The sequence below is a fragment of the Epinephelus lanceolatus genome, chromosome 13 (assembly GCF_041903045.1).
Source record: "Epinephelus lanceolatus isolate andai-2023 chromosome 13, ASM4190304v1, whole genome shotgun sequence".
NCBI classification, from domain to species: Eukaryota; Metazoa; Chordata; class Actinopteri; order Perciformes; family Serranidae; genus Epinephelus; species Epinephelus lanceolatus.
Genome location: NC_135746.1, coordinates 34,733,648 through 34,757,997, shown reverse-complemented (window position 1 = coordinate 34,757,997; position 24,350 = coordinate 34,733,648). Strand labels below are relative to the sequence as shown.

Here is a 24,350-nt window from a genome sequence, read left to right as displayed (position 1 = left end):
CAGGGCTTTGTGCCTGTCCTCGTGAGGCACCCTGGGAAATACAGCTGCATTTCTGGGAGAAGCTCAACTCCCAACAACACGTGAGCCGACCAGCGGAAGTTGAGCTTAGGGACAGAGTGGTTAATAATGTGTAAATATGAGAAATTCATGTGGCTCTGTGTTTGTCCCTGTGGCCTCCAGCTTGCAGTCGTGTGTTCATGTGTAGTGTTGCTTCAGACACAAACAGAAGTTTGTTTAAGGCTCCTGTTGGACTGACCAAGCTCTGAAATAAAGAAATACACTGTCTGTCTATCTGTGTCTCCTGATGAAAAGTTCATTTCACGTCTCTTTTAAAGGACAACCCTATGACAAAATAATCTTAAAGTTCTAGTGTGTAGGATTTACTGGCATCTACTGGCAGAAATGGTAATATTTATAACTGTTTTCACTATTGTCACCTGAAAATACTGATTGTACAATGAGCCATTTATATCGACATACAAAGCAGGTCCTCTTCATGGAAGAATATAAAGAGAACTGGATACAGTGTTTGAGGTGGGGCCTCGTTCGTTCCTGTGACAACAGCTCAGTGGCACAGGAAGTCAAAAAGCTTGATCTCCATGGCATTATGTTAAGCTGCTCTTTCGCACCGTGGGGCCCATAGAGCAAGCACATTAGAAATTTGCGGCGCCAGAGCAGCTATCTTCTGGTTTAGCCCTCTGCTAACTTGAAAGGGATAAGATGACTTAATAGTGCGGCTCTTCTAGACTTTCCAAGTCTTATCGGACCGAATGAATTTAATTGAGTTAATGAAACGACTCATTTCATGGTGGTTTTGACACTCAAAAAAATGTATCCACTGATTTACAGACGTCTCTTTCACAGTTTAAATCTATTCTAATCTAATTACACGCTTGGCCACTACTTCAAATTGCCCTCAAAAGTCCTCTTCCAAGGAGTCCGCCATGTTGTTTCTATGGTAGCCCAGTGCGGACAAGCCAAACACTGGCTTTAAACAGGATAATTTGTGTTTTCACCTCGGCCAGCAAAGATCCGCTACATGCTTAGCACACACCAAAAGTTTCAGTTGGTTGCAGTCTGCAACCTCACCACTAGATGCCACTAAATCCTATAAGGTGGACCTTTAACAGCTCCAAATATTGAAGGTTTGGTGTATAAAATTTGGGGGGATTTAGTGGTTTCCAGTGGTGAGGATTGCAGATTGCAACCAGTTGAAACTTCTCCTGGTAAGAATTCTGTCTGTGTTCTTTCTTCAGAAGGTTTTCACTGTGAGCCGAATTGCCCACAGAGGTCTCCTCCTCTCCAGAAGAAACAGATCTGGTGATTGAAACTGGTAAACACAATACAATGAATAAAGCAGTTTCATGTTATAAATCTCCAATGCTGTTTGGCTTGTTGAGCACAGACTGCTAGCCCAGCACCTGCTTATCTGTGTGTACCTTTTTTCTCTAACTTTTACTTGGAGTGGAATTATCTACAGAGGTCTCCTCCTCTCCAAAACAAACAGACTGTGATTTGAACCAGTAAAGACACTAAATAAAACAGTTTCGCATTAAAGATTTTGTGGAGGGGCTGCTAACTACGGTGGCTGACATGAAAACATGAATGGCCCTATTTAGAGCCAGTGTTTGATTTGTCCATTCTGGGCTACTGTAGAAACATAGTGGTGCAACATGGTGATCACTATGGACAAGGACCCGACTTCTATTTTTAGGTGATTAAAGAAAAAAAAATACTTACATACTTATATAGCCTACTATATTCCATTTCTGCCATATAGCCCCTCTAATCCTACCCTCTGGACCTTTAACTAATCTTGACTGACATAGTTTCCTTAACAGAGTTGTAACTTAACACATAACCAGGGTCCATATTTGGGTCTCATAATGACACCTTAGCTATCTCCTTTCGCTGATGCAGACATGAGATGATGTCAAATATTGATGAAACTCTACAAAAAGCAAGTAAATGGACCTTGTGTTTAGATCATTTTGCCAAAATACTATTTGGATGAACTTTCACACTCAACTTGAGTCTTAATCCCATAGATTTGACAACATTTCTATCACTAATAATAACTTTATCCATACGGGAACATGGTAATATCACTAAAAATAAGAAACACAAGCAGTCAGATGATCAGAGGCTGGAAACCAACCTCAAGGTTAGACAAACTTATTTGGAGGCAAATATAAATATAAAATGATTACTCAAACTGTCCATTACTTCTACGCTGACCTACTTGCCCTTCCGCTAACGTTTCTTACCTCATCTGGCTTGACAATATTATTATTTAAAAACATGAATTGTTTCACCTGTGCTTTCCCTGCTAGGACAAATCAAAACGTTTGCTGTGCAAACAATCAAATTAATAATAAGATGGAACAATAAAATGTCCCTCTGGTTCAAACTGGTCCAAAGACATGCAGGTTAATTGGTGACTCTAAATTGTCCGTAGGTGTGAATGTGAGTGTGAATGCTTGTCTGTCTCTATGTGTCAGCCCTGTGATAGTCTGGCAACCTGTCCAGGGTGTACCCTGCCTCTCACCCAATGTCAGCTGGGATAGGCTCCAGCACCCCCGCAACCCCCAACAGGATAAGCGGTTATGGAAAATGAATGAACAGAAAGTAATAATAAACATGTCATGTTCGAGACAGTGATAATCAATGAAATTCATCTTACTAGTTGATAAAAAGTTTAAAAACCACTATGTTGTGACAGCACACTGAGATAGAGTGGGTGTCACATTTACAGTTTTTAACATTCATACAGTGATTTTTTTTCTTTGAGTTAATGTCATCCCAGTCCTCTGACCATCAGGTGTGGTAAAGTCGGTACAACATAAAAGTAAGCTATAACTCATTATCGCAATGCCTTAGCCCATTACTTCATGCCACTGTGTTTCAAAGTCCTCTGCAGCTATAAACAGACATCCTACCATAGCCTGTAATCATGTACACTGTGTCTGGTGCATGGCTACATTCAAATTTTTTTCTGTTCTCTAACTGCTCCTTTAATTTTCTACATTATGTCATTCATTCCTCAACACAGTCCTCTTCATGTTACCTTTCTATATCAACAGACAGCAGTATCCCAGAAACATCCCTCATCCCTCCATGAAGTGGCTCATGATAGATCACAATCTTGACTGTAATCTGTTACATTAAAAAAAGTTTCTTGGCAGTTGACTGACTGTTCCGGGCTACTGTAGGTTTTTTTTCCTAGTGTTCAGAAGTTCAGAAAGTACACGTGGTAAAAACAAAAAATAAACTAAGAAAGAAAAAAAAAACCTAATTACGAGCTTACCATGATATTTATTGCTAGCATTTAGTATAGGGGGTAATCCTTAGCTGTGTCCCAAATCTATATACTACATACTCATTCTGAACAGGTTTTGAGTCTCTTCACGCTGAGGGTGCCTCCACACCTAAGCAGTTTGGTTCAGCTAAAAAAAAAAAAAAAAAACAGGTCTGTTTGCGCGGTTAGTACGGTTAGCTTTGGCTGATGTGAAAGCTGTTAATTGAACCCTGGCGTGGACCAGACAACCAAACCAAGATCCCTCGAAAAGGTGGGTCTTGGCCTGCTTCCAAATGGACTCTGGTGCGGTTCATTTGTGGTGTCAGAAAAAAACAAACAAACCACAGGATTTTATGACAGCAGATATGTGATTTTAACATAATTTCAACAGCTATCTGCTGATTGTGAAAACGTGTGTGTCTCATAACTGATCCTGATAAAGGCCTCTTATATCCCATAACCTATTTATGCTAATGCATACATGTAACCATGGAAACACATTTGCATGTCAGTGAGGGTATTCTCCCTGATTAAAAAGCTGTTAAAGCTGCCATCAGTGTATCCGACTGCGTGCACTTTTTCGGTTCATTAAGTCCATTAAAAAGTGTGTGACAGTGATGCCACAGCATTGAAGCTCCGAATTGTTACTGTACAAGACGCCTTCTTTTCATCCTGTCTCTACTTTAGTCATTATTCATAACATGAGTTATAATGATTGCAGTCTAATAATAGCTCACTTATAATGCATACAATCAGTTATTTCTTGATGATGTCATAAATATAAACACTTTAGAAGTATTAAAGTGCTGCTGCATTAACTTCTGTGAGTCACCAGAATTTGATTTCCCCACGTGGGTCCTTGATGATACAGGATGACAAACACCAAAACTGTCCAGTCAGTGAGTAACCTGTCAGTCAGTAGGACTCCATGTTTACTCCCTCTTGGTTTGTTTGCAAAATGTCAGTGTGAACAGGAACCGAACCAAAACTAGAATGCAACAATGTATCATATTTTTCCCTCTGGTGTTGACCAAATGAACCCATCTACAGCTGTGAAAGCTCCCTAAAATGATGATGAAATTAAGCTGCTAAACCAGTGATTCCCAACCAGGGGTAGGCTTCTTGCACCCCAGGGGGTACTTCTGCAGTAACCAGGGGGTACGTGGAATTTCCACTGTGAAAAGTTGTGTTGTTGTTTTTTATCACCCCTCTGTTGGGGTACCTAGAACACAGATCTGGTACTAAAAGGAGGAGCTGTGAACACTGCAGTCTGTTGATTGGTCAATAGCGGACGGTCACTCTGCTCAGGGCTGAGTTGCTGGGTTTATGTAACTACTGTTCATACTGTGGCAGGTCTTACATATTTTAGTAAACTGTGGCTAAAAAATAAAGGATGTTTTTCTGCCTCTCGCAGCAGCTGTAGTCTGAGAAAAAATAATTCACTGGGCTGACTGCCGGTGACTTTTAAGGTGGAACGCTTACTTGTACTGTCACTCAATGCATGAGTTGACAATGTGAATCCATCAGCACACCTTAAATTTTACTGTGACAACTTTGACCATTATGGTCTCTCTTGGATGACACAGGCTTTTAGTAATGAGTGGATCTTCAAGTGTTTAAAACTATATTTCAATTTCTTTTTTTTCTTTTTAAAGATATTTAAAAAAAATGAGTGACATGCAACATAGGGCCACAGGCTGAAATCAAACCTGGGCTGCTGCGGCAACAGCCTTGTACATAGGACGCTTGCTCTATCCACTAAGCCACCAACACCCCAACTATATTTCAGTTTTGACGGGATTATGTGAACTGCATATATTCTAATCCTCACTTGGAGAAAAAAAAAAGTGTTGCGGAGCATTGTTCCTGTGGGCTCCGGCAACACTAAACCCTGAGCTTGCCTGAGAAGAACTAAATGCATAAATTCGTCATTTTTAAATGCACCATTGAGAGAAACTCACTCCAACCTGTTCTATTATGTTCTGAAAATGTCGACGTGCAACCTCGTTCTGTGGATGATAAATGAGGTGTAGACTTATGAAGGAGGACATACAGTGAGTATGGACAAAGCAGTGAGTGACAGCAACCCCAACCACATGAAAGAGTGCTGTTTGCGGTGGAGACGCTAGGGTCTAGGTACCATGTCTGAAGGGTTACTTTTGGTTCCAAAGGTACCATACTGAAAGTGTTTGATGGACACAGGGCTGAAATACGAGTGTAGGTAGGTGGAGATGAAGATGTGAGAAAGGAAAGAAACGGAAGATGTCGACTGAAGTCCCCCCACCCCCTCACCAACAGTAAAGGTGAACTTGAGTTCATCTAACCGGGGGTGGTGGTGGTTCTTCAAGAAAAGGTTGAAATCAGCACTCTAAACAGTATTCAGACTGAACAACTAGATGTCTGACTGAGCTGCTGATGGACACAGAGGAAATGGAGCAGGAATGGCATGGGAGGAATTTGGCCTCATGTAATTATAAAATGCCAGCTTTGTCCCTGTTTCACTAACCCACAAAATGATTCCAGTTTTAAATCACAAGTGGTAACATAATTTGAGAGTAGTTATTTTGGACTTTTAAAGCCTGTCGTTGCAGGCATGCAAGGACTAACTTCACAGGACTGTGCCCTGAGTTAGACATGCTCATACATCCTGATGTATTACGTCTTCATCCCAGGAGGGTGTCTGGGTGAAAGGGCGCCACCTTGTGGTGAAATCAGCTTCTCCGTGATAAATGCAGGAGCTGGCTCTGAATCCCGTAGTTTCTCACCAGGGAAGGACATCCCTGCAGCAGGTTAGTGCCACCTGAATAACATAATTACTACACGCTGCTGTGTGCTCCCCCTGAGCTGCACTGCTGCCTGCCACACGGAGACCAGGAGGCTCCGCTGCTGCTTCTCCTCCGCCGCTGAGGTGAGCCTGCTCCCCGTCCCCTCCTCCTCCTCCTCCTCCTCCTCCGGTTCTCCCCGGAGCAGAATGCGCTGATCTCCGCTCAGTCTGTGGAAGGATGATGTCTGTCGTCTCCACTGTGGAGAGCGTTCCCAGAGGTACGGGCACCCCGGCGCCGAGCCTTTACCAGCGGATCAGGAGGGTCTTAACCAGGTAAGGTGATGATGACGGAGAGCATCCCTTTGCATTCACTCCACGCTCAGTCACGGCGGCAGCAGCGTCTCATCACTGCGGACACCTTTTGTTTCAGACACAACCTGTAACATCAAGCCGTCATATCCAGTCTGCTGCTGCTGCTGCTGCAGGAAGCATGTTGTGCAACAGATGTCAACATTACAACCATCCTGCATCTGCCCTTTGCATGAGCATCACATCGTGCATGTGTGTGTGTGTGTGGTGTGTGGTGTATGTGTGTGTGTGTGTGTGCTCAAGCGTTTGACTGGGGACATTCCTGCACCCTGTGGTACTGGAGCGCAGCCTGGACACGGTGTGCTGGTTCGGTGCCTGCTGGCTGCCATGCTGGGTCTATCAGCCTGTGCTGAGGTTGTGCTGCACAATGGCTGCTGTCCTGCTCTTGTCTCATTCATGTCTGCCTACATGCTTCACTCTCACTGTCTCTTGCAAACTCCCCATGTATTCTCATGCACACTCTCTCACACACACAAACACACACATACAAGCCTTGTCCCCTACCCTTACCTGCCATCTGCTGCACTTTTATCCCTGGTTTCGCTTGTGATTGTTGAGCCTGGCTGCAAAGCTGAATTTGAGACCAGCATATCAGGCCCATGTCACTGTGTTTGGTGTGTGTGTGTATGTGTGTAAGGTGATGCTCTTGTCTTGTTGCTGCCACGGACACAGAGGAATCTTATTGTAATAAATCCTTTATTAAAAGTAGGCGGACAGAACAAAGCAAGCTCCCAAACAAGCAAAGAAAGGTGACATGTCAGAAAAGCAAACTGAATAAAATACAAAACTGTACATACACCACAAATAATACAGTTGGTAGATATTCCCACCATATTGGGTTGGCCTCTCGGTCACAGTTATCCAGACAGGAAAGAAGTTGCACATAAACTCATGTTGGTCGGATTTGTCCAAACCAAGAGTTCCACTTATAACTCACTGGCAAGAAAAAGCTGCAGCTCACTTTGAGCTGCCGTTAAGGCCAAAATGATCCGCCTTGTTCTTAAATTCAGTAGTCAGGCTCAAAATAAGTCAGCTTTAATTTTAACCACTGAAAACATAAACTCATGGATATGGAGTCTAACAGATAATGCTTTAGAGGCTGATACAGATATTGATATCTCTGCAAATGATATATTGGCAGCTATAGGTTTCCCTTTACACTTCATTGTTACATCTTGTTAATGCAAATATATAATCATGTAGCACATAGTCAAGAGGTTCAGTTGGTATTCAGGCCAAACATCAGAATGGGGAAAAAATGGGATCTTAAGTGACTTTGACTCTCCTTGGATTTTCAAGCACAACAGTCTCCAGAGTTTACAGTGAGCAGCCAAGATGACAGGAAGGCAACAGGAGCTCAAATAAATAGGACATCGCAACTGTTTTAACAGAATCATATCAACTTAAGAGGTGGTGATATGGTGGTGGTGATAGGAATATGCCACCCTCAAAGTAATCATTTGTGTCTTGATAACTCACCCCGTGTTGCGTTGAATTTGTGACGAAAACTTTGTTTTTCTCACATGCCTCCATGGTGAATGATGAATCCAAAAAGTGAGAAAATTCGTGATGAATTGAAGTCATAAGGGTCCGCAACATAACATCCGTTTACAAATTCACATACTTGCAGTATAATCACAGCAGGAATAAAAACCATGATATTTAAAACATTTTTTCTCACGTACAGATGAGTAGCGATCCTGGGCATGTGTTGGAAACTCTGCTCAATGGAATGCATGGGCAGAGTTGAACACATGCTTGTCCAGGTGCGCTAGTCATATGCAGAAGTGTTATAAAACTTAATGTTTTAGCAAAAAATGAATGTGTTTTGGAAGTACTGACCATACGAATGGATACATGAGACTTGGATTATACTGCATGAATTGTGTGAGAGTTTGTAAATGGATGTTTTGATATAGTTTTGCTGTTATTTAATGCAGACCTCTTTGACGAAGATTTTTTCTCAGTTTTTGGATTCTTCGTTCAATGAAGGCATGTGAGAAAATCTCTTCTTCACAAAAAGTAACATGGTAAAGTAATTGATAACAAATGATCTTTTTGTAGTGACCAAGTACTGTATGATTTCATGATGTATTAGTGTCAAACACAAAGCACTTACCATATTACTGACTGAAATATATGTGACTGCTGATGTCACACTGGGGCTTATACTGAGACTATCATATTGTATCATGATGTAAAAATTGTCCTCATTGAAACACTGATGACCCTTTGTCTGTGTCTCCTGTCCTCTGCAGGGACCTGTTGGTGACCCTGGCCCTGGGTCAGGTCCTGTCCTTGTTGATTTGTGCCATCAGTCTGACCAGCAAGTACCTGGCCGATGACTTCCACGCTAACACGCCTGTGTTCCAGAGCTTTCTCAACTACATCCTGCTGTTTCTGGTCTACACCACCACACTGGCAGTCAGGCAAGGTACAGTACAGACAGAAACTGAGAGCTGTGTGTGTGTGTGTGTGTGTGTGTGTGTGTGTGAGACCCTGATGTAAATGCTGTAAGTATCTCTCTATAGATATCTGCATATGAATGCAGAATCTGCAGGCAACAAGACAAGATTTTGATTCCTGTTTGCTGAATAGTACTGACCAATCACGTGTAAGCAGCAGCATGGAGAGCAAAAGAGGCAGAATGCATTGGGCAGAGTGCAATCTTGGAACCCATCGGCTATCATCTGAAAATGATGCAAGCTTTCATTAGCTGTTTTTCTCATGTATTTGCATTCCTGTGCACATATGATCTTAAAGAGATAAGCTGAAATGACCAGTGCAGATTTTCATCATATCTCTGGACATATTGGCTGTGGCTGCTGCAGTCTTATCGTTGTTATAATGATAGCTGATGGGTTTCAAGATTAAGTAAACTGAAACTAGGAGTGGGCGACACCACATATGTGTTTTCTACTCAGTACCATATAATACCCAGGCTACAATCACTGACACTGATACAGATTTTTATTAAAAGCAGTTCTTCGGAGCCAAATGATTGGCTACACATAAAGCCTTTCTTTCTTTCAGTTTTAAATTGCAAACTAGACACCATCTTGAGATGGGATAGCTCCAGCTGCGATACAGCAATCTGCAGTCTAAGGCTAATGTTGACAAGGGACGTAAAGCCCCTTCCCCATTTCCGACCTTCCTATCTCTGGTTTCCTTGCTTGGACCACCCATTTTTAAACTTGGTCGTCATTTTGATCTCAACTACATACCCGTAAAGTGTGTAAACAGTTGTGATGTTATTACATTGACAAAATATGTCCACAAACAGACAGACAGGTAGACATACAAAAATACTCAAAATGGCAGAAATGTTTACTGTGTGAATTCCATGATCAAATTGGCCAATGTCCGCACACATGCACACAACATGAGAAGAAAAGCAAACAATATAGCACGCACTACTATGTACCCAGAATGTGGTCTAACTTGAGAAGGATCCTTTTTTTTTGGGCATAGATCATATTCACGCTAGCATCGACCATCGGCTGAAACACTTTTGAATGTGTACACCTGTTGTACACATCATCTTGTTTTTCATGTGCTCTCTGTGTGTTCCCAAAATAACTGGCACATTGGTACAATGAGGGTTACGGTTACAGGTCATTATCAAATATTTTATTGACCGGTTCAACCAAGTTCAGCACAGTTTGTATGTATTATTAGCTGCTCCAATTCCACACGCAGAATATCCCGGCTATTTCAAATGAAGCAATGCAAACCAGAAAACGTGGACAAATTAGATTTCCCTCTAGCTCCCATTTGTACAGTATTGATTATGAAGTCACTTACAGGATCTCACATGACCTTTTGCCATGTAGGGAGTGATCGACACAGATGCAACTGTCACAAATGTCATTGTGTGAATGACGTTCATGACATTAGAACTATTGTTGCATTGTTGTTTTGTGAGAATATGCTTATATATGTAAGGCGTATAACACATAACATTGTCTCTTGGCATTACAGTGTACATCAGATTGTGCCAGCATCAACTAGGTGGTATCATGGTATTTTTTAAAAAAATGTATATACTTTATTAATCCCCCTGAGGGGAAATTCAATTTTTCACTATTTTGTCATTAACACACAGGTCTGAAAGACACACACATGCACAAACAGGACCTATACATGCACAAAGTGGAGAGATGTCAGAGTGAGGGGGGCTGCCTTGGACAAGCACCCCGAGCGGTTGGGGGGTTCGGTGCCTTACTCAGGGGCACCTCGGCAGTGCCCAGGAGGTGAACTGGCACCTCTCCAGCCACCAGTCCACGCTCCATATTTGGTCCGGACGGGGACTTGAACAGACGACCCTCTGGTTCCCAACCCAAGTCCCTATGGACTGAGCTACTGCCGCCTATGACAGTATTCAGTATTATTTTCAATACCGTCAAAAATACAGCCGCTTCTCTTTCTGTTAAACAGATGCGGACATGTAGCTTTGAGGCGACGTGTTGTAGTGCACGGCCTGTGCCACCAGAGGTCAGTCTCTGCTGGTGGAACAGGCAGCTGAGCTGAAAAAGATGACGACTGTGAGTAGTGGGGATAATGTTACAGGGCTGGTAAAAAGCCTGCCAGCAATAGCAGAGTGAGACAATAGGGGAAAAACAAACATATTTTCACATCTAACTGTGAATTAAGGGTTTAGGGATTTACTAGAGTTTGGCATTGTTGGAAGAATGGAAAGACATTTTTGGTGAGTTTTATTTTGTTTCTGTCCTGTGTGAATGAAGTGTGTGGGGGGCACAGTGACTTCTAGCATACATTTTTTTTAACACAAATACCATCGTATATCCTGATGAAATGTGAATGAAGGGAATGAAGATATAGAAAAACAAATTCTGCCCAAGCCTACCAATAACCCTACTGTAACAGGAAAATGTAAAGTTTGACCTGCCCGTTCCAGCTGCCAGGGGAGAGGATTCTCTGGAGGGAACTGACAGCTCATTCTTTTCTAGGGCTTCCTGGAGTTCTCAGGCTTTCTCAGGTCTGCTCGGTCCAACATGGTGACTCAGCTCGAGCTGATCAATTCATCTCTGCCTCTCAGTAGTCAGCGGGACCTTTGCTCATTCCCACTTGGCTGGAGTGATGGTGGCAGCTTTTGTCAGATGTGTGTGGAGTTAGAGTTTCTTTTAAAGTCGCTGGATGCCAGCCATCAGCACATTCGGTGCAACTCAGGGATTCAGTGGAGATCCAGGCGAGCCCAGAATTCAGTCACCCAGACAAAACCTTCTTGGCTCAGTTTCTATGGTTCCTGTTTCGAAATTAGCATGTTAAACATGCTTTGGATAACACATCAGTTAATATGCATTTAATATTGCATTGTGTAACTGAGTGGGCCACATCCTGGTGTGTGGGATACTGGCCCTGAAAAGGGGTTGGTACCTTAAATTGGCCAGTTGTCCATTATAGTTCTAATTGAGTCTTTGCAGGCCATTACCTCTCCTAGAGTTCTCTATGAGGATGTGAAATTCACCATCACAACCACTGCATTTTGTCCAGCCTGTGTTCTCTATTCTGTTCTCTAAACAGATAAAGGTAAAGATTTGTTTCCTAGTCATACTCACAACTTACTCCTAATACTCTAACAGCAGGAATGAGACAACATGAGTCAATTATGCCACTAAGGTAAGACATTTATTTGCACAAGTAATAAAATAATAATACACATAATACACAAGAGAAGAAAAAAAAAAATAAAGACATTCTCATATGCCTTCAGCCGAACCATTGGATAACAGCCTTCCGATGATCACTGGTGTCTGAGTGAAGATATAACACTTTAATCTTCTTACACTCATCTTTATACACTCAAACAAGAGTCAGTGTTTGGGAGTCTGATGGTTTGAAGCTAAAAACTGTCATGGCAGTTAAATGTTATGTTTAAAGCCACGTGGTCTTCCTCAGGTAGTATGCTGTAATGGGCTGGGTCATCTTCTCCACTTGCTGCAGTGGTTGGCTGTCTTTGTTTGTTTGTTTATGTTGATGAGGCAGCTGTAGATGAGATGACTGCTGATGCAGGTAAGTCAAGGTCCAAACTAGGGAGCAGTAAAGGACTTTATATACTGGAAAGGCAAATCTGAATCAGCTGTATACAAAGGTCGTCCTCTGTGTTCTGTTGATGCATAACTTCCACTGATATGCTTTAGTGTTTCCATTATGTACCTTGTCTCTCTTTCTCTGTCTCACTAGGGGAAGGGAACCTGCTTGCAATTCTGAAGCAGCGCTGGTGGAAATACATGATTCTGGGTTTGATAGACATCGAGGCCAACTACCTGGTGCTTAAAGCTTACCAGTACACTACACTCTCCAGTGTACAGGTAAGTTTGTGTGTGTGTAAAACTTTGTTTACCCTCACTTTCAAGACATAACATGAAAGAATACTGCAATTTACACACATCAGAATGATGCTGAGAACTACTCGTCCTGTTGTATAATGTCTTCTGTGGCCCTAATGATGTGTTCCTTACAAACTATGGGGTGGAATTTCAAGGACCTGGGCTTTTACCAGGGGGAGGGTCTAAAACAAAGATGCATTTGAGCTGCATTGTGGGAAATGTAGGCTCAATTGATTTTGAAGCCTGGCCTATACCAGGGAGTAACGCCTCGTTTCCACTTACATGTGTGTAGGGGAGACCGGGGTAAGATGAGCCACTTTTCATATTCAGGATCACTACATCAAGGCTATTATAGTTTTGTTGCTAACTAATACATTTGCATATATTTCAGGACGTTGTGCATCCCTACAAACAAACAGAATGAGTGTAAACATAACTGTTTTGATAATATAGCATGTCCAAAAAAAGTGGTCTCATGCACAGCTTACCCGTGTCTGGGGTAAGTTGAGCCATCTCCCTCCTTCCAATCCTAGGTTGGTGTCCTTGCTAACAGGAGGGCCAATTGTGGAAATGAAGGTATTATAATAATCTGAACTTGTTTATTAACACATTTGAGCATTCAGAACCGAAACTCTCATTCTCTCATCATCTTTCCTCTATATGTCCTCCTTCATCCTCTCTAAACTCCTCCCTCCATCTTACTCTCGTTCCATCCACCTCCCTCCCTCCTTCCATCCATATCCCACCTGCCCCTTTACTCAATATCCCACCTGTCCAGGTTGCAGGGGAATACAAACTGCTGGGACTCTGAGGTTTGGGGAGTTTTGCGATTACATCGCTTCTTGGGAAGAATCCCTCATCTTTCTCCTTGAAAGTAAAGCTTGGTTTACCATATCCAGCTTTGCCTCTTCTCAGAAACTTACGGCTCAACTTACCCCTGTTCAAATTGCTCAACTTACCCCATAGCTACCATATTGACTTTATTAGCCCCCACAGCTAAAATGGTGCACTTTCATGCTAGCTGTACTACCTAATTTTGTAGTTAATAGATACCACAATTGATGTATAAACCTAATTAAAAAAGATCTAGTTTGGTCTAAACACAATCCCCATGAAACTTATGATAGACTAAATTCATTTTCATGAGTGAAAAATGCTTTTTTGGACATAAATCTCTAACCACTAAACTCATGTGGTTCTTACCTTCACAGACTCCATAAAATGATGCCTTCCTCCTAAATATTTGGTCACATGCTCAATTTTATTTACGGTTTCCTAGCAACAAGGGGTGGCTCAACTTACCCTTTGGCTCAACTTACCCCAGTCTCCCCTACGGTGATGAGCCAACTGGAAGTCCATTCATTCCTATGGGAATCTTCATGATATTCGATGTGCCTCCTCTCCATAATATTTTGGTCTGGAATTTGCTTCGAGTATGTCAAAAAAATTTAACTTTTGTGGTGGATTTTAGAGAGACCATATGATAGTGTGCTAGCTTAGCTAGCAAGTACCTGGCAGGTCCTATTTCTGTCCCGGTAATGTTTTAAGCAAATATTCCAAACTACTAAATGGCGAAAACCCAACAAAATTACCCTCTCCCATATTGGCTACAGGTAGTTTCTATCAGATTTCTATCCATCCAGAAAGAAATGCATTTTCTTGCGCTGGACACTAGAGGCATCATCCGTATATTTACAGATATATGGACACCAGTCCCAAACATAAGTGGAAACGAGGTGCAAAGGTCAGGATACATCATACTCACATCAACTCTATGAAACAGGTAGGCCTCCTGTGAGTCCTTTTACCTTGATGAGGTACACTACTAAATGACTAAAATGCCTCTCTAACTGGCTCACATTACATCGTGCCTATTACCACACAATACATGTATTTCTTCTCCCAGAATCACATTAATTTCCTGTAAGTAATGCAATAAATCCTCATTGTAAATTCAATACTTGACATTACATTGGGGCTGTATGTAGGCAGCGAGGCACTTATCTATGTGAAATGAAGGAATCAACTTACATTCCTGGATCAAAACTGCAAGAAATCAATGGCACTGAAAATAGCCAGAACCATAGAGTTGATCTGGCAGCATCTCTGCAGGACAGATGGGCTGGGCACAGAGCCCCTGGAGTGGCTTTTAACATGAGTGTCTGGCTCAGAAACACAGTAAGATGATACTGTTGCACACAGTTTGTGTATCTACAGAGACACACACATATTATCCTAGAGTGTGTATAGCTCTACCTAACACATTATCACAAAAATAGGGTCGCTGTGCAAACAGTGGCTCACTTACTCAGTTGAGTGATTTTAAAGGGCCTGTTGAGCAAGTTCCAAAGAACATCAACCACTAGAAATCCACTCTTCTTAAAAAAGAACACCAAATCAACAGACCCTTAATTATTTAAGACTGTCCAAATGATAAAGTCAGATCTTCATCAGTCCTTACTGTGTGGAGCACTCCCCTTGCTGCCCATATGAAACTTGTGTATCAGGCTTCTTCTACCCCTTCAGCATTCTTTTTAATACCTGCTTAACAGCAGTCAACAAAGTCCACAGTTTAGCAATGTTTCTCCCAGTTCAACCAGATGGCTCATTGAGCTACAGCAGATATGAAGTTCATGTGTTTCCGGACACTTTTCTTCCCAGCTGGATATTTTGGCCCAAACACAGACACCACCTAAAACCCCAATGCACACCATAAATAAATCAGACAACCCTCTGTGATCAGGATCCAGATTGGTTTTGAGTCTTTTTGTATCAGTACTGTCCTCCAGTTTTGAGCTCTTTTCTCATATGACCGGAGAATCAGGTCTGGACATTGTCTGAAGTTTCTCCTTCACACTTGTAGCATGCAACCGGACATTGTCCGTGTCTTAACTACTGGAAATCGTCCCTTTGGTTTAGACAAACAGTAGCGGTTTTGTAATTTGGTCAATTAACAACAGAGTCTTTTGCTGTTCCTCAAATTTGTCTCATGACTTTGGCTTTGGCCCTTACGAACAAAGCTCCCAAATCTAGCCATCTCTCCAGATAGACATTTTTGTTGCTGTCTTCCTTTAAATGACACTTCTTCTTCACCCTCGGATGAATGGTTTTGCGAAAGCCTCTTGGTAGAAACGTCATCAACACACCCTTGCTGTGAATTCTACGGACAGTTAGCTGCTATGAAAGGGGCCTATGCCAGAGAGAAGTTGGGCTCAAACAACAAAGTCCACCTTGGTGGAAGGGATGCTGTGGTTAAGAGTCTGTGGTTCTAGTCCACTGTTGTGCAGTCAAGGTGATTTTCCAGTGCACTGCTGCCGTGAATGTAAAAGTAATGAACCCACCCAGCATGAAGAAACAACTGACTGAAGAACTCATCATGTCTGTGTGTGTCTCTGTCCTTCCTCTCAGCTGTTGGACTGTTTTGTCATCCCAGTGGTCCTGCTGCTGTCCTGGTTCTTTCTTTTGGTGAGGTACAAGGCTGTCCACTTTGTCGGGGCAGGGCTGTGTCTGCTGGGTGTTGGCTGCATGGTGGGAGCTGACATCCTGCTCGGTCGGCAGCAAGGCCTTGGTGAGTACATCTGATTGTGGTCAGCTCATCTCGGCCCACAGATACAGGTCGTTTTTGGTTTGACTCTGAACCACAAATGAAATATTCCTGACCTTAATGTGGCTCACAAGCTCAGGGTGCAGGGACACTTGGATGTTATCAGTTCGTTTGACTTGCAGCCCATCTCTTGCTCATTTGCTCAAAGCAGTCTTCTCTCTTCGTTCTCCCTCATTTGTCAGGAGAACAGAAGCTGTTTGGGGACCTTTTGGTTCTGGGAGGAGCAACACTGTACGGGATCTCCAATGTCTGTGAGGAGTTCATCGTGAAGAATCTGAGCCGTGTGGAGTTCCTGGGCATGATGGGACTCTTCGGATCTTTCTTCAGTGGCATCCAGCTGTGAGTTTGTGTGGTGGGGAGAGATATACCTCATAAGAGGCTGGGCAGTGGTATAAAGTTGTGGTGTTTGTACTTTACTTGCATGTTTGTGGAGAACCCTTGCTTCTGTACAAATATCCAATCTTAATCTTAACATGTGAGAGGTGCAGATGCTGTTGCCAAATATGAGTTGACTTCAATCAGAAAGTTCTCTGAACACTTTCTAAATTTGACTCTGGTGTTCAACAAAAGGATTCCATTTTTGTTAAGGTTCGAAATAGGTTTACAGCTCAGTGGGACAATTTTCCCAGTGGATACCATGTGGTTCCTACTCTGTGTGTGTAGGGAATTTGGAACGAGACTCTTTTAATCTGCATTTGTGCTCTGTTGCAGGGCCATCATGGAACACAAGGAGCTGCTGAAGGTACCCTGGGACTGGCAGATAGGTGAGAACACACAAACACATACAATTTGGGTTCATACATGCAAGTAATATTACCTCAAAAATGTAATTAAAGCAGCTATAAGGGGTTTTAACTGGTTATGAAACTGTAACGCATGTGATTTACACCCAAAAGCAGCACCAATGACAGGCAGAGCAGTTTATAATGAACTTAAATGCGGCACTTTGATAAATACAGAGAGAGAGCAAACTGGTGAAACTACTGGGAGAGTCAGTGTCCAGGTTCAGAGATTTCAGAGAAGCAGGTTCAGTCCGGGGCTCTTGACGCAGAACTCTGAAGCCGAAAACAGGTGAGTAGCCAGTGTTGTGAACACACAACAAACAATTCCACTGTGTGCAACGATACCATGTGGGAGTTGGCAGAAGGCAATGTCAAATGAGCAGGAAATCTTAAAAAAAGGAGTACTGACAAGAGAAGCTGACACACCTGTTTGAAGCCAATCGTAGACAGAGAAGGTCTTGCCAGCGACGATGACGAGTGGAATCCGTGGCACACACACAAAAGCGGACGTTGCAGCCACACAGCGGAGCAATTCACAGCACAGTAATCCATAGACGGATAAACAGGTAAATTCAGTATGGAGAGCTGAGTGACGGTCACCCCAAACAGTGAACAGAAACCAGGAATGTAGAAGCAGAGCTCTTGGTTGGGGACAGAAGGCTGAGTGGTTTACCAGGGAGCAGGCGAAGCAGGAGAGTCGAAGACAGGCAAGGTTGGCAACGAGAAAAAAAAGCAATCTGGGAACACATACTTGAAAGTCTTGGGTAGAATGACAAAGAACAATCTGGCAACAAGAGTCTGTGGAGTTGGAGTATTTATAGTGGCAGGGAGCAATGAGGCACAGGTGAGAGCAGTTGGCTTGATGAGGAGAGTGTGGTGGACCAGCTGCAGCCGGAGATGTGTGGACAGGTGATAGGCTGGCAGGCAGGGTGAGTGGAAATTTACTGGGTGAAGAGAGTGGCATGTATGGCAGGTTGGAAGTGCACATTGTGACAGAAACAGTCTCAACTGATGCCTTTATACAACGTACATAAGCAAGCGAGCTAAGCAGTGAGAATATTGGCTAATTCTATATAATTATACTTAATACTTATACTTAAATCTGCTTGTCCTAGTACTCCTAATGGCATTTGCATGAATCCACCGCGCCTGAACGAAAACAACCAATCAGAGTCAGGAGGAGTCTCTAATGCAGTGTCAATCACTGCTCTTGCCCCCTTCCCTGAGCACTCAGTTAGGCTCAAAATTGTGGTTACGGGTGATACAGGTGCAGTATCAGGATTCAGGAGAAAAAGAAAAGAACTGACCAAAGAACATAAAAGGGACAGAGATGGAGCACAGGTGAAAAAACAAGTCAACCTACTATGTCTAATGTTGGCTCTTCAACGAAATTCCTTTTAACCCAGCAACCAAATCTTAGTTGTAGACTAACATGTAAGGTAGGTGTCTGAACTGTACTAAAACAAAATTTACTTACATAGCCAAAAATACATATATTACCACATTACTATCAATCTTCAAACAGCTATGCTTGAAAAAAACAGTATTAAAAATAAGTTGCTTCTTTTCTTCACTGGCTTGCAAAACAAATGCACATGCTAGCTATATCAAAATCTTAACAACACACGGCAGTGGTGCTCATGGGTGGTGCCGCCAAAATCAGCACAAAATGAAAGTTCCTTGTAGTTGCTTTGACTGGTAATTCAAACATTGTTTTAAAAAGCAGTGTACATGTAATGTAAAATCATTTGCGCCCTCTGTGTGTTGGCAGGTCTTTTGTACATTGGTTTCAGTGCCTTCATGTTCGGCCTGTACAGCTTCATGCCGGTGGTGATGAAGAGAACGAGCGCCACCTCAGTCAATCTCTCCCTGCTCACTGCTGACCTGTACAGCTTCTTCTGTGGCCTCTTCCTCTTTCACTACAAGGTAATATCAAACTGCCAGGAGGCATTTATTTAATGATTCTAGGTCAAAAGATATCCAGACATTTAGGGTTGCTTGATTTTCATTGTGGGTAATGTACTGTAGATGGTTTTGACAGGGAAGAGGAATGTGTAGAACAGAACGACAGTATCTGTGGTTTTGGTCCTTTTTTTAACTGTCCATTTTGAGTCTGACAGTGCTAAACAATCACAAAAGTATCATTTGTATATTAATTACTCACCCTGTGTTACATTGAATTCCTGAAGAAAGCTTCGTTTTCTTCAGTGTTTTCTCAACGAAACACGGAGTGAGTAACTGATGTACAATCATTTTGTAGGTGAACTGTCCCTTTAAGTCTGTCTGTCTTTGTGTTCTGCAGTTTTCTGGCCTCTATATATTGTCATTCTTCATCATCATCTTGGGCCTGGTCCTTTACGCCACCTCGTCTACCTATGTGGCCCAGGATCCGCGAGTCTACAAGCAGTTCAGGAACACAGGCGGCCAGCTGGTCACTGACCAGCCCCAGCTCGGTACTGGAGTCCTGGAGCCGTCCGTCACCTACACCAGCCTGGGTCCTGAGGCGGCAGACGAGCTTCCTGTGCGTGTAGCCTAAGCTCTGGGAGGGAGTTTAGTCTGTCAGCCTGGTGGATCAGTGAGTCAGCTGCAGCCTCTAGGTTCTGCCCACAGTTGTATACAGAGAAGCAGGGCAGCAGGGCAGCTGGGTGATCACCCAGGTACGTCCAGGTTTTCGTTTTATGGCCTGTTTTGGGGGACACAGTCTCTCCACCCTGACCACGTTAAGAAAAATTCATGTATCCACAATTTGTACCTGAAAAATGAATGAGCAGAATGTCATTAAAACAAATAGCAGAGTGAAACTGTTGAGTTCACTGTGATCAAGGACTGTGAGTAGACAGTAGTGACTGAAAATGATCATTCATGTAAATAGATGATATTGTAATTTTACTGTATTTAATCTCCTGCTTTCTTTTTATATCTGTCAAGAATGTTTGTGCTCTATACCTGTGTATATGCTAAAGTATGATTTTATTTCTTATTATTTGATTGGAATCTACAGTGTTTCTAAATCTACCCGCGCAAATCCTATGAGGAGCTCAGTAAGTAATACACAGACTGGAGCCAGTTAATACTTTCAAAGCAGTGGGACATGAGGGGAATTAAAGTCTCCCTACAGTTCGATGAATTTATTTACCAACTTTGTATCACACAAACCCTCGCTGGTGTGTAAATGCATCAGGGCTGTAGCTGCCAACTGAAGCTATGGAAGGTTTGTCCTCTGATGTTTTATAGGCTGGAACAAATGTATTTACACTTAAGATTTATAAGTTTAACTATTTTTAAACCAAAAAAGCATCCTGACGGGGTGAAGAGAAGAGGCTTTAAAACAGCATTTAGACCTTATTCTTGAGAAATGGAAATAGTACAAATTAAAGACTTTATTTTGGGGTCTGGTCAGGTGGTGGCGTTGGGGCTATCATTTAGGTGAATTACGATTTATGACCTGAGCATTTTTGGATTCCTGGCTACAACCCTCTATTACTTCTTCCTGTGAAACAAAAGGCTTTACGGGAGGATTTACTGACAGTTATACTCGATCCTTCTTGGACCAGGAGCAGATAATCCATGCTGTACTGACATTGTGTGTAGATTACTCCCTGTAGTCCCCCCTGGTACCCAACAAAGATAACTCCTACTATAGTACTATTAGTTACCAGTGTGATATAAAGAAAGGTACTCTAGTAGTCTGGTAGAACATCTTCATGAAGTTGGGAGATTTGATAGTTTAATAAAAAATAATTTGAAGAAGCAGAGGCAAGACATACAGACTTTTAGTCCCTTATTCAAACACTGGATCTACACTTTCCATAATGCAACTTGATAGTGTCCTTCATAGAGTTGAGAACTAGGAGGAACTACTTTGGGCACCCCTGGCTCCAGAGATTAAGGTCCTATTTATTTTTCCTAAAGAGAGTGTAAAATTATCAGTAAAAAAAGATTAATAACTATGTTAAAAAACATCTGCTTATTTGATAAATAAGTTGAAGGCACAAGCCTGAGCACATAAAAACCTTTAGCGGGACGTTAACTATGACTCTCAAGGTGCATTTTGGCTAGAAATATCAAAGCACTGAGCTTAAAATTCTGTTATGAGTGCCCCTTATGGCACGTGGAAGCTAAAGATGACAATGTTGAGAAAGCTGAAATCACAAACTACAGTTTAAATCAATTTTATTTTAAAATTCTGGTTGGATAGTGGTGCGCAGCTGTGGAACCGCTGTGTTTCAGGCCACTGACTGCCTTTTCCTCACCCTAACGGTGGCCGAGGCTCATGGTTATTTAAACCCGTCTTTGATGCTAAAATGGGAAATTGCGTTATTAACGGATACTTCTGTATTGTCCAACCTGGACCTTCTTTTCTTTTCTTTTCTTTTCTTTTCTTTTTGTGTCTAAATTACTACTGGGAACAACAATTTTTAAACTAGTCCAGTAGTAAGTGGGACTGCTGCAGCCAGCATCAGCAAAACAGGCTGCAATGTAACTACTTGGGGCATGTCCACACCGTCAATGTACGTCCACTAAAAGTGCTTGTTTTCACCACTGACAGGCTCAGGTTGTTATTCTAAGTTTCTGACATCATTATAGAAAGGATCCCTACAGAGATAGACCTCTTTGTTGAAGAGTAAGATCCTTTTTGTTTAACCAGAAACAGCCTCAAAATCGCCATCGCCAAACCCACCAGACCTCTTTCAAGTAGACACTAATTTTATTATTGGAAACCACACTTCATTTAGAGTCAACAGAAACAAAATAAAATTCACAGAAACCGTCTTAGTTGATCTTTCCACTGCTCCGGCGAGTTTCAACTCTAGTTGGGTTGAAATAAACCCTTGATTAACCCAGTCAGATGTGAAAATATGCCATCTCTATACACGCTAAAATTACTGTTTATTTAAATGGAGTCTGGTGGAATTGGGGATGGTAATTAATGGGCTGGTTCTAGTTAAAACAAAAAGGATCTTACTCTTCAACAAAAAGTTTGATCTTTGCAGGGATCCTATCCATTATATTGTCAGACACTTAAAATAACAATCAGCGGCTGTCCACACCAACACGGGTATTTGTAAAACCGTGACTCTTTGCTCATGGTTTGGCCTTTCATCCACACGTAACCGCAGTTTTGGGCCCCTGTAACCAGAGTTATTTGTAACCGGAGTCCAGGGTTGAGTCCTGCTATTTAACAGCATATCAGCACTTTGTGGCTGTATCATACAACTAACGCTGCTAAACCACATCCAGCAACAGAGATGCAAGAGTGTCCTATTACAGAGACTGCTCCTAATGCATAATAGTATGCTTGTTGTTGTTTTTCCGGTAATGACGTTTTACTGCCTTCTGATTGGCTACAATGGCCAGTTAGGAGTTATATCGCCACCTACTGCTTTGGCATGTGTATTACATTGCTTGATAGTGGAATATGCGGTGTCATGTGGACGGAGGTATTTTTATTACACTGCTTGTATGGGCACAGATTTTTAAAAACTGGAGGCCAAAAAAGTTCGGTTTTAAAAATACCCGTGCTCGTGTGGACTAGGCCTGAGCCTGTCAGTGGCAAAAACAGGCACTTTTAGTGGATGTACATGGTTGGTGCGAACATGCCCGAGTAGTTACATTATAGCCTGTTCCTCACTCAATACTGGACCAATTTCAAAAATTGTTGTTGTTATTAGTCACTTAGACACAGAAACATGGGAAAATTGTGTTTCAAACTGGTGACCATAACATATAAACTTATGGGACTGCTACATTACATGGAAAAGTCCTGTGTTTGGTTTTGAGTAACACCGAGGATATTGTTACCAGCGCCCCCTCCCACTTGACAACTTTGGTCTCTTGAAGCCTGAGCCAAAATGACCCTGATGACAATGACGTTATTTTCTCAGACTTGACAAAGCTCTTCCAGAGCCACAGAAGACGTACAAAAATAGACTAAAGTAGAACTAACCATGACGAGGAATAACCATTAGTCTTGGTTATCAGGCAGTATCTATGACTGTTGATCCAATTATTGTTTTGCACTATTGACAATAAAAACACAACAACTAAAATGAAATGCAGTCAGTTATCAGGAAATGACAGAACAGAGTTTTAATATGTTGCTGTCTGTGAATCACATTACCAAAAACTGCTGTTTTCCAGCTGAAGACGAAAGGAGAGATTTAGTTATTTTCTTGTTGTTTATCCATTTCACTGTGGAAGGCCAGTCTGAGAACACACTGATGAGACAGATGGGACACACAAGACTGTTGTTTAATGAGAGGAACAGTGCGCTCCAGACTGAAGAGCATTATTTGGTTTAATGTATTGTTTTTCTGTTCTTTTTATTTCTGTCCTACTTCTGTTGAAATGTAATGTTAGAAGCAATATATTTTCCTGTTGATTTACAGGAGAGACATCACAGGGTTACTGACTGGACTGAAGAAAAAGTTGTACAGTTGGTTTGGTGCGGGTCCTTGTTCACTTTACGACTGTATATAATCTCCTGTCTGGATTATTTACAAAGGACTTTCATTATTCTCCTCTTTTAATTGGCTTTTGTATCCTGTTTGATGTAGTGCATTGGAGTTACTGTCAACAATGTGCTTACAGTGATGTTCCTATAGTAAAATAAAGCATCTTTGTCAGAACACCCAGACCACAAAGTCTGTGACCACAGTGGCAAATTTTAGAATGTACATTAGTTCAGATTATTGGTGGAATTGAACACTTGAATCTGACAAGCCTCACAGGAAGAACACTTTAAATAGACATCAACTTTCTCATCGACATTATCTGGCAGCTACTGTAGCCCTGGGGACATCAGCATCCACCACAGCCTTGAGACAATCTTTGGACATAATTTTTAAAGCATAATATAAATTAGCATGTACTGGTACGTTCATTCTTGACCTGTGGGAACAATATGTAACAAAATAATCTACGCTCAACAATTTAGTTGCTAAATTTTAGAGCTTTTAAATGCATCTCATGACCATCTCATGGGAACATGGTCCAGAAGATCAAGGACATCAATCAATCAATCTGAGTTCGGTGGAATTTGCTTTCAGTCCAGCATGGTGGGTAAGCCCAGTACAGCAGTGCCAGTAATCAAACATATATACATATATCAACATCACACTAGATGAGACACGTGATATTATTCACATATCACCGAAAGACGAAACAGCCTTCAATGTCAACA

The 24,350-nt window shown here is 42.0% G+C and overlaps 1 protein-coding gene across 1 annotated transcript; it reads left to right on the top strand.

The window, feature by feature from the left end:
* The first annotated feature begins 5,949 nt into the window (after window positions 1–5,949).
* slc35f1 (solute carrier family 35 member F1) lies at window positions 5,950–23,796 on the top strand. The gene is made up of 8 exons (XM_033648163.2): window positions 5,950–6,395; window positions 8,690–8,865; window positions 12,636–12,763; window positions 16,190–16,349; window positions 16,568–16,724; window positions 17,097–17,149; window positions 18,939–19,093; window positions 19,470–23,796. The coding sequence occupies exons 1-8, from the start codon at window positions 6,301–6,303 to the stop codon at window positions 19,701–19,703; spliced, it is 1,158 nt and encodes a 385-aa protein (XP_033504054.1). The 5' UTR covers window positions 5,950–6,300; the 3' UTR covers window positions 19,704–23,796.
* The last annotated feature ends 554 nt before the right edge of the window (window positions 23,797–24,350 follow it).

Excerpts from the sequence above, each read along its gene's own strand:
- slc35f1 (XM_033648163.2), top strand. The coding sequence starts at position 6,301 with ATGATGTCTGTCGTCTCCACTGTGGAGAGCGTTCCCAGAGGTACGGGC. Across the intron at positions 8,866-12,635 it reads CACACTGGCAGTCAGGCAAG|GGGAAGGGAACCTGCTTGCA; the intron begins GTACAGTACAGA and ends CTGTCTCACTAG. Across the intron at positions 16,725-17,096 it reads TTCTTCAGTGGCATCCAGCT|GGCCATCATGGAACACAAGG; the intron begins GTGAGTTTGTGT and ends GCTCTGTTGCAG.